Source organism: Etheostoma cragini, chromosome 19 (genome assembly GCF_013103735.1).
Source record: "Etheostoma cragini isolate CJK2018 chromosome 19, CSU_Ecrag_1.0, whole genome shotgun sequence".
Classification (NCBI taxonomy): Eukaryota; Metazoa; Chordata; class Actinopteri; order Perciformes; family Percidae; genus Etheostoma; species Etheostoma cragini.
In genome coordinates, this window is record NC_048425.1 from 5259113 (window position 1) to 5269703 (window position 10591).

Genomic DNA, 10591 nt, shown 5'->3' on the forward strand with positions numbered 1-10591 from the left:
AAATAGATTTTTATTGGGGATAAAAAATTAAAACATTGTATTTCAGAAGGTGATCTAAAAAGTGATAGTGTAAATAAGTAGAGCACACATGCTTGTATAGCAGGTCAGTGGTAGGCTACACCACGGACCTCTCTCTGATGCCCTCCTTGGTTTTTAGATCAGAATACAAAGAGTATGAGCAAAGCAAGAGGCTTCACTTCCACCTACATCCTGTTATGTGAATTAATTGTTTAATTTTGTATTTACTTTTTGACTATGGGCTAGTCAGTGATAATAACATACCATTTCAATGCCAAATTACCTAGCTAGCTTACTTTTTTTTTTTAATTACCTCTATTAGTAAAGCTAGAGTTAAAGAAGTTGCTAGCAAAGATGCTAGCTTTAGCTATGCGCGTGCGCCAGATAATTTCCCGTCACGCTTGGAAAATGGCCAACGTGAATCATCTTAGTATTTTACTTTATCTTTGGTTGTTGGATTCTGGGAGAACAGCCATTTTTAGTCACCCACGTTACACTTGAACCTCACTTACGATAACATCTCCTTTGTTAACGAAATAAAAGTGTTTGAGGAGATGACCAGCCAGTGTCGGCACGTTTGAGAGCTTCCTTGCTGTCTTCCATTATCAAGTGGGAGTCTGGGTAAGTGACGGTAACATAAGACAGTAAAAGAAAAGCACACGGTTAGGAGCTCGCTAAGGCGTCTGTTAGCCAACGTTAACCTACTGATAGTCTTTAATCGTATTAAACTAAACCGAGTGGTTTGGGAGCTATTTCAGTGCCTTGTACTGGCCAAATAACGTGGTACGCGTTAAATGAACAAGACAGGTAATCGGTAGTTCATAGCACCGACCGTTAGTTTCCTTCAAAGTAAAGCTAACGTTAATTTAACGCAAACGAACGTCAACTGAGGTTAACATCCATTGCTTTGCGTTTTAAAAGTTGCCCTGCCTTGGATTTCATTTAGTTGTGTTATCGTCTTCCCTACTTATAACTGGTTTGTCGTGTTTGGCAACTTACATTGTCCTACTTTGCGGACTACTATTATTTTGAAGAATACATCCGGAAGCAGTTTGTTTTGCATTAGTGGACTTAATTGACAATTGTCTGTCTGGAGCATCACAACATTGCCCTGCTGCTTTGTTCGAGGGACAGAAAGCATTGCACTTGTCTTCGATGAAGGTAAATATATGTATAGATATTATTAAAATGAGCATGACGCCACAGTTACATAGGTACAATAGGTCTATTTTTAGCAAGCTGTAAAATTAAACGTTAAATCCTCCCGGCGAGGTCCGTGATGTGTACCTTGCAGTCACCGCGCCAGTGTTTTTACGTATGAAACAGCCATTTTTAAATGTTCTTTATCATAGTCTGTACATTTTGATCTGTACACATGATAAATGGTGTAAATAGGGTACACTCGCCTGATAGGTTATAATGTGCAACAGTGTGTATTGTGTCAAATCTAGGTGCTCGGACCTTCACTGTTTACAAACAGCTAATCGGACGCAGACATTTCAACTCATTTTCAGTGTTTCAGGGACAATTATTTTCTGAATCCTCTGATAAGGCGTTGTCCTGTTTTAAACACTGTTCTCCATTCTCGGTCACCTTGATTGATTTGCTGCCAAGGCAAACACTGCCCCTCCCGGGCATAGGCCTCGACCATCCACCGGCTCATTTATTCATTTGTGGTTTAAAATATAGTCAAATTAAAGATGACTAAAGAAGTTATGCCATTAATTTCGGGATGCCTTTATTGTTGACCTTACACAGCTTTACCGCCTTCATTTGCAAACGGTGCTTCGTAAGGGAAGTATGAATATTGGTGCATTGCAGTCAGTGTATGAGGCGGATGAGGGAGGGGGGGGGGGGGGGGGGGGGGAGTGGAGCGATGGGTGAGTGAGAAAGCCAGAGAGGCAGAGAGAGAAAGGGGGGAGGGAGCAGAAGAGGAGAACAGGTGCGCCTCCACCATCAAAGCAGGAGAAGAGAGAAAGTCACGATGTTGCACAATTGGCTCCTCTGTCCTGCTGCTGCTGGTGCAAGGTGTCATTTACAGCTGGGCAATGTTTAGACCCACATGCTCGGTATAGGGAGTGCCCATTTACTGTTTACCAGACCTCCGCCTGGATCTGTCTTCAACTGTGAGATGTCTGTTGACATACTGATATGGAACCTTTTAGATAATGTTTTGGATTTGGGTTATCCAAGCATCAAGCTACAGCTTGAATCTTGTGATTTCCTAATGTTACATTTAGACTAAATTCTAAGTTCATCTTTGTGTCAAAGCTTAACAAATGAACAATGAACCCCTCAGTGTTCGTTACTCAGGATGACCAATGACATGACTAATGATTTTTGTTTTCAAGACCACGTCAACCATGGCTTTGAATAAATAGCCTCTGGACTCGTCATCACTCCAAAATCCACTTTCATCACATGCTTTACAACGTTCTTGCAAAGGTCAATCACAATGATGGTTTATATTCAGGTTTGTCTGGAGTCTTAGTGGTCTATCAATGTTACTAGCATGAGCTTTCAAAAAATCTTCAAGAAACATGAAACATCGTTTTTGATTAGGGTCCTTTACATTTGGTTATATGAGAATTGTGGCCAAGATATATACTGAGTAGGATACTTTACAGTTAAAAAATAAATGCTCCGGTGAACAAACAATGTAATGATGTACATTTTTTCTAATTTAGTTTGCCTCACGCATCACTCTGAGTCACTCTCTCCTAGGAACAGCAGCTCTGTTGAGTGACAGCGTCTCATTTTAATTGGCTTTACTGCTCACTGGCAGTTTGCAGGGTCAGTTTCAAGCTCAAGGAATCCTCTTGTAGTAATCTGAATGGGTTTTAACTATACATTTAACACACACACACACACACACACACACACATCATCACTTTTCATTGAGTCTAACTACCCAAAGGGAATGCCATGAAATGGGAAACTATTTAGCCGTTGACCTCTTTGAAACTGTAGAGTAAAACAGAAAGGGAGAACTACAGAGCAGCTTTTTTTTTTGTGGCAGCAACTCACTTACCAACTTACCTCATCTGCTCTCTCTCTTTGTCTCATCCACCTCTACTTGACCTCAGTGACTGACAGATGAAGAATGTGGTTGCACTGAGCAGCTCACGTGTGAATTGTGAGAATGTCAAGCAGGACAGGACATGAAAAAAACAATGCACACTCAGCAAAAACCCATCCCGTCCTACTGATGTGTGTGTGTGTGTGTTCGGTTTCTTTTCCTTTCCCTACAGTGTGTATGAAACCAGGGGATGTCCACCATGGTGTATCCACGTGAAGATGGCCTGGAGCGACTGAGCCAGGATGAGATTGTCCTCAACACTAAGGCTGTCATGCAGGGCCTAGAGACGCTGCGTGGCGAACATGCCCAAATCCTCAACTCGCTGCTGGACTGCACCCAGCCACCCGCCGCCCAGGAGAAATCTGGGCTGCTCCGCAAGAGTCTAGAGGCCATCGAGCTGGGCCTGGGAGAAGCACAGGTAAGAGTTGTCATTTTTTTTTGTCACATGGAGTGCTTGTAACACAAAACACAGCAGCACTAATTTTGCCATAACTTTACAATTTCAGCTACTACAAGTGAAAGTTTCCCTTTTCCCCAGGTGATCATCGCCCTGTCGAGCCACCTGAGCGCTGTAGAGTCGGAGAAGCAGAAGCTGCGCGCTCAGGTGCGTCGGCTCTGCCAAGAGAACCAATGGCTTCGGGACGAGCTGGCGGGGACACAGCACAAGCTGCAGCGCAGCGAGCAGAGCGTGGCCCAGCTGGAGGAGGAGAAGAAGCACCTGGAGTTCATGAACCAGATCAAAAAGTTTGACGATGACGTCTCGCCCTCAGAGGAGAAGAGCCAGAGCTCCGGTGGCGGCGGTGGAGGAGACACTTCAAAGGACAGTCTGGATGACTTGTTCCCCAACGATGATGACCAGGGACCAGGTAGGACATCAGCAGCACTTAGTAGACACCAGACAGGCCTCAGCTGTGCTTTGGGAGACAATAACAAGATGCTAAATTAGAGACATTTGCTCTAACCAGCAAATGTTTGGCTGTTTTGAAGATCTGAAGCTAATCAACAGAGCCAGTAAGGACTTCTTCCTTAAAACGATTCCGTTTACAGGACCAGGTGGCTGATACCGGAGGAGAGTAACCGGTAGTGGCAGACCAAAGGAACAAGAGATATTTGGTTGTGCTTTGGCCTGTCGGTCATCTTGACCTTTTCCCCAGTATTGACCAACCTTGAGTCAATACTGTCAGACGTGTTGCAATGTCAGATAGTTTCCCTGATGAAGGTCGATTTCAGGGATTTTTAAAAGTCACTCTTAGAATTTGATCATGTCCTTTAAATAATTCATGGTTTTAATTAAGTTCTTTGATCATAGTGCATGCTGGTGTTTGAATCCTTCCTGCTTCTTCAAAGGTATTTGCAGGGTGACTGAGGCTGCAACACAATCAATGCCAGTTTCAAAGGGCTCATATTACGCTTTCCGGCTTTTTCCCTTTCATTTATTGTGTCATACATCTTTTACTACCCTGGAGCCGGTAGAGAAATTTAAACTGAACCCCGAGTTGTTTTAATACAAGCAGCTCTTTGTGTGAGTTGCAACCCAACAGTATGATATAGTTTAGATGGGATGCAAAACCTATTTGAAGCAGGAGCTGTGTTTTGGTTAGTGCCAAATTCATTGTCTATAGAGAAGCCTAGGCTTGTAAAAGGATTTGTGAATCTGTGTCAACACAGTAAAATCATATTGCAGATAGAAGAGGTCACTTATGCGATGCAATGTATTACTTGTTGTTGTGCCAGTATTCCTTCCCACTAGCCAGACAGTACGTGTTCTAGTACTTTCCTCTTGGTCTTTTTTAAATTAGTATTAACTGAATCCTGATAAAAGCCAGTTTATTCGCTTTTTATTATGTTCACTTTTAAAGTTTTTTGCACATTTGCCATGACGTGGAAAAAAAATAGACCTTCATTTTACATATAAATATATTTTACGATGATCATTGTAGTGATCTTCCTGGAAAACGGATATATGGCAAATGTCAGACATTTTCTACTAGTTTTATAAGGAGTAGCTATTATTTTTCTATTGTGACATTAAGTTTCTCTATTGTATAAATTGTGGCAGAATAAAGAAGGAAAAAGAGCAGAATTGTCCTTTTAGAACCTTAACGAGACTGAACAGTGAGTTGGTAAATTAGAGATGAATTAGAGACACCTGTGAGCAGCAGCAGGGAGGAAAACTAACAAAACAGCATGGAGGAAGACAAAATAGGAGCGGAAGTGCTCCAAAAATTAGTTTTTAAAATACTTTTTTTGTACATCTACACTTTGAAATTAAAATAGTGAAACAGACCAGAAGAAATAGTGGCTGTTGTTCAATGAACCAGTTGGATTTCCCTCAGCAACCGTGTGCTGCTGGATAAAGTGCTGATCCCTGGAGCAGGTTTGACAGATTTTGTTTTTATCCTCCACTTGTTCTGCTCACAAGCCTGTTGCAAGAAAGTAGAATGAAAATATCCAAGAGAAGTGGAAAAAGCGCAGCTTGCTTTAGTGTGATCCGCTCATTGCGGCTTAATCGGTTGCTCGTTTGCCGAGCCGTCTGAGCAGGTGAAGCTATGTCGAGCCAGGTGTAGATAGCTGGGATAAGTGCACATTCACGGCTTTCTCAAATAGACCACGGTATCGATCATAGAGTTACTGATGCAGAAATGGAGAAGACATGTGCGGCGTATGTTTCACCCAATGAGCAGCAGCTTCTAATGGAAAGTAACAAGGAGGTGAAGCATAGAATGCAGAAAGGGAAATACGGCTGTTATCAAACGGAGAGAAAAAACAGACTGTCCGACAGATTGTATTGGAACGACTGAATGTGTAAGGATGTAAAAATATCTACTTAGCCTACTAGTTGCTTTACATTTTTACAAAGTTGTAGGTTACACTGTTTTAATTGCTTCAAATATGCTAATTTCATGTGTTGGTTTTATTGCTGTATCTGTTTTTATGTGCTAAGTGTCTTTGAGTAGCCCACCACGTAAAGCACAATATAAATACATTGTAGGATTTAGCCTTATGTTGTCTTAAAAGTGGGAAGAGAGAATTAATGTTCCTCGGAAAATGTACTATAAGGACTAGGCTTAATTTCAAACCCTTATTCACAACGCGAGAACATGTTTTACAACCATATGCACAAATGTCTGAAATGATATGACCAGTTTGCCATTAATGTCATCTGGGAGTATACCCGCACTGCTCCACTTAATCTCCGGAGCGCGTCCTTTATAAACCTGAAGCTGTACAGAACTCGCACACTGCGCTGCCTATCTTTACAGAGAGAGTGGACACACTGACTCAACGGACATGTCTGCCGCGGGTAGCGCCCGCACGTCAGGCAGCCTTGAAACACTACCGTCCCACCGGGAAAAGTCCTGACTGTCCCGAATGGGTGCCAGTGCAACCATTTCTAACCATCTAAACAACTGCAATAGTAGGCTTTCAATCAAACTCTTGTCAACAATAGTGACAAGTAATGCATGTTAATAAAAATAAACGGAATAACTGTTAAACACGTTTATTTGGGATCAGAGCGGCAGCTGATTCAACACATGAGACTCCAGTGTTAATCTTAGCCTGGCTGTTAGCCAGCTCTGGACCGGGCTAGCTGCAAAGAATGTCTCCATGGTTACTTGGCTAGGTTTAATTCAACCTGGTTTTGTGCAACCAAGTCAAAGCTAAATTCATCCAGGATAACTTGAATATTCCAGTTTAATACCTTATCCTGGTTTTGGCCCCAGATCTGGAATTTAGCTTTGTAGTCTTTGTTGGACCTAAGTCTTCCACTTTCTACACCTCTGCAGGTTCTCACATACACATACGTAAGCCATTTTACAAACACCTCCCTCTTTGATTTTGACTAGCATTGTGGGATAGTTTGGGGACATGGCAGTGAAAGCTAGCCACCCAAGACAGCTGGACTAACAGAGAAAAGTGATAGAAAGGAAAGGAAAGAGACAAGACAGTTGAAGAATTTAAAGTTTGAGAAGAAAACCTTCTGTTTGACTGCGGTATTCCCATCACAGACTGATAGCAGAACATTTTAATATCCTCCTCTCTGTCCCACAGCCCAGCCCAGCGGAGAGGTGGCAGCCCAGCAGGGAGGCTACGAGATCCCGGCCCGCCTCAGGACGCTTCACAACCTGGTGATCCAGTACGCCTCGCAGGGGAGGTACGAGGTGGCCGTGCCGCTGTGCAAACAAGCCCTGGAGGACCTGGAGAAGACGTCTGGGCACGACCACCCTGACGTAGCCACCATGCTTAACATCCTGGCTTTGGTGTACAGGTGCGGTATGGAGAGGAGTTTTTTGTTTGTTTTTGACAAACATTTAAAGTTGGTTTTAAATGTTCAGACTCTTAACTGCTGTCGTTCTGTTTTTGTCCTCCAGGGATCAGAACAAGTACAAAGAAGCGGCTCACCTCCTGAATGATGCCCTGGCCATCAGAGAGAAGACACTGGGGAAGGATCATCCAGCTGTGGCCGCAACCCTCAACAACCTGGCTGTTCTGTACGGCAAGAGGGGCAAATACAAGGAGGCTGAGCCTCTCTGCAAGAGAGCGCTGGAGATCAGAGAGAAGGTGAAAACCCACACCACCCAGTCTAACTCCTATACAGAATAAATGGATGTGAACTATTTTGTTTGTAGTTACCCCTTCGTCTCCTGTCTAAATAAAGCATGCATTGTTGCGCCAGCAATGATGAAAGACTCCATGTGATTGTAAATGTGTCTCCAGGTGTTGGGGAAATACCACCCAGATGTAGCCAAGCAGCTGAACAACTTGGCCCTGCTGTGTCAGAACCAGGGCAAGTACGACGAAGTGGAGTACTACTACAGACGGGCCCTGGAGATCTACGAGTCCAAGCTGGGAGCTGATGACCCCAACGTGGCCAAGACCAAAAATAACCTGGTGGGGACATGATTAAAATATAGCGCAAATGTAATAGATTTTATAACTATTCCAGTCACATAGTCTTTATTATTGGACGAGCTTTACCAGTTTTGAAACTTGAATGAAAGATAGACCGTGTTGCTTCTTCTTAGGCTACGTGCTACCTGAAGCAGGGGAAGTTCAAAGATGCCGAGGCTCTGTACAAAGAGATCCTGACCAGGGCACACGAGAAGGAGTTTGGATCTGTCAACAGTAAGTAGAGCCAGTGTTCAAATGGCTGAGCCACACTGAAGTGGACATAATCACAAAGTCATTTGAAGTGTATACTGTGCTGGTACTGGTGGACCTGAATAAGCACTGCACAATATGATAAATTATCTAATTGCAATTATTTTTGACTAATAGGATTCACAATATTGGAGGGAATGATTTTTTTTTTTTTGAGCATCTGTATCAAACAAAGATGTTTTCTGCAGGATAGGATTAGGATAGGCCGGGACGTCTCTGCAACACCACAATACTTAATTCAGTATGCGTTGACATATTGTTAGCTTTTAACAAATATTGCGCCCCCTTTGCCATTTGGGTGTTGCACTAGTCCACATTGATTTTGATAAAATTTGTATTAATTTTACAGCCCTAAGGTGAATCAGTCTTGGATAAGCCAAAATGCAGTTTTATCATAGGAATATTTAGGGGTGTATGGAGCTCCCTGATCCTGAGTCAACACATTCCTTTGACAGTTCCTGTGTTTTGGGATTTAGGTTTTGAATCGGCCACTCCCTGATCCCTCCCGTCGCCCCCTGTACTCTCAGCAGGTCAGAGGATTATTTTGTGCTATCAAGGCGTGCGAAGCAGCTTAATGTTGATGTTTCCTCCCACCGCGACTAAGCCTGTGAAACCCTTATGTGCTCACTTGCCCAGCACGAGACAGGGCCTTGGCAGGAATTTGCATTGCATAGGTTTTATTAAAGACTGTGTTTATTTATGGTTTGAGAGGATTCACGTTGAGATTCAGGTCATCAGCAATCCTATGTTCTAGGCAATGTATTATTTTCCTCATATGTATGGTTGCTGCAGCAACTTATTCAGTGTTGTCATCATGTGTCAAATTGTCAAATTGTTTTTGTGTGCAGATGACAACAAGCCAATCTGGATGCATGCGGAGGAGAGAGAGGAGAGCAAGGTCAGCCCTTTTCCATTAATGTTATTGGCTGGCGGGGACCTATTAAGGAAATGGACTGGACAGTCCATCTCACTTATTACTTGTTATTTATTCATCATTCTCATTCCCTATTTTCAGAACTGTTCATAATGTTCATGTTGTAATATAATAACATACTATTTATCCCAGTATCCTTTGCACTATGCTCAACATTTAAATAATTTGTGCCTCTATATTTTTTTCTGTTTAGAGTATGAATATATTAGTGTGTGTATATTTTGTTTTGTATGTGTAAGCACATTGTGAGCAAAGATGCTCCAAAGAAATATTCCTTGCATGTGTCCTCGTACCTGGCAAATACCCTCTGATTCTGATTCTGATGATGGAGAACATTATTATATAATTATTATACAAATAACAGGGAACTGTTAACAGCGCTCAGCTTCTTTTCATCTTGATTTCTTCCCTCTCTGTATCTTTCTTGTTGTCTCTATTAGGGGAAGCGCAAGGACTCTGGCCCATATGTAGAGTATGGAAGCTGGTACAAGGCCTGCAAAGTGGACAGGTGAGTCAGACATTTGAATTCACTGAAAACATCAGGAATCAGATGAGAAAGTAAAATAAAAAAGTAATAAAATCTTTTGCAAAAACAAATCTAAAATTGTTTATCATTTTTATGCAAAAACAAAATGTGTGGACTCATGTCAGCAAGTGAATCAGAAGAATTGCTGTTTTCTATTTACCATTTTTAATAAAGTGATCCATACTAGTACAAGGGAACTGTGATTCCTTTAAGCATGGTTTTCTCTGTCATCTAAAAAGGGGAGCACTTTTCTTTTTTAAATTAGAAACCAAAAGAGCATACAAGCTATACTGTTCTCATCTGACATGAAACAGCAAGCTAAACTCGTTCCTTCAAAAAGTATTCCTCCAATGAACAGACGGTGTGTTATACTTGGCAGGTCATTTTAATGAAGAAAAGGTAAAACTGAAATGACAAAAATATAACACATACAATTAAGTATTGGTCTGTTGCATTACCATTAATAAATAAATAAACTTACAGGTTGCACCTTCAAAATGTCCTAATTAAGATACAGGTAAATAATCAAAACTAAAGTCAGCACAAACAAATAATGTATCCCTAAATTAGTTCTTAAGTTGTTAAATTAGATATACTCACTGGCGATGCCCCATGAACGAACACAAGATGGATGGGTAAGGATTAAATCAACTACATGTGCTTTTTCCAAAATGACACAAATTGCAGCACAACAGGAAAAACCCACAGAAAACCGAATTACAAAATAAAACACCCACTTTCAAAATAAAAGCATACACCATTAAACATTCTCTTTCTTAATTCCAGCACTTCCGGGTCTGAGGAGACTGGTATCAATGGCCTAGAGTTAATTATGGCCATGACCTCTGCCATCAATGTGCACAAAACTTCA

At 41.8% G+C, this 10591-nt stretch overlaps 1 protein-coding gene across 2 annotated transcripts in view; it reads left to right on the forward strand.

Annotated features, from left to right (window-relative positions):
- The first annotated feature begins 412 nt into the window (after positions 1 to 412).
- klc2 (kinesin light chain 2) overlaps positions 413 to 10591 on the forward strand; it is a 14796-nt gene continuing 4617 nt past the window's right edge. Inside the window, exons 1-9 of one of the 2 annotated variants that reach the window (XM_034901137.1) lie at positions 413 to 639; positions 3270 to 3515; positions 3636 to 3963; positions 7151 to 7367; positions 7471 to 7660; positions 7817 to 7990; positions 8125 to 8224; positions 9109 to 9158; positions 9635 to 9702. In XM_034901137.1, coding sequence (XP_034757028.1) covers positions 3288 to 3515; positions 3636 to 3963; positions 7151 to 7367; positions 7471 to 7660; positions 7817 to 7990; positions 8125 to 8224; positions 9109 to 9158; positions 9635 to 9702 — 1355 coding nt within the window. In that variant the 5' untranslated portion in view covers positions 413 to 639; positions 3270 to 3287. Of the gene's footprint in view, positions 640 to 934; positions 1180 to 3269; positions 3516 to 3635; positions 3964 to 7150; positions 7368 to 7470; positions 7661 to 7816; positions 7991 to 8124; positions 8225 to 9108; positions 9159 to 9634; positions 9703 to 10591 lie in introns of those variants that run through there. The other variant, XM_034901136.1, reaches the window with a different exon arrangement.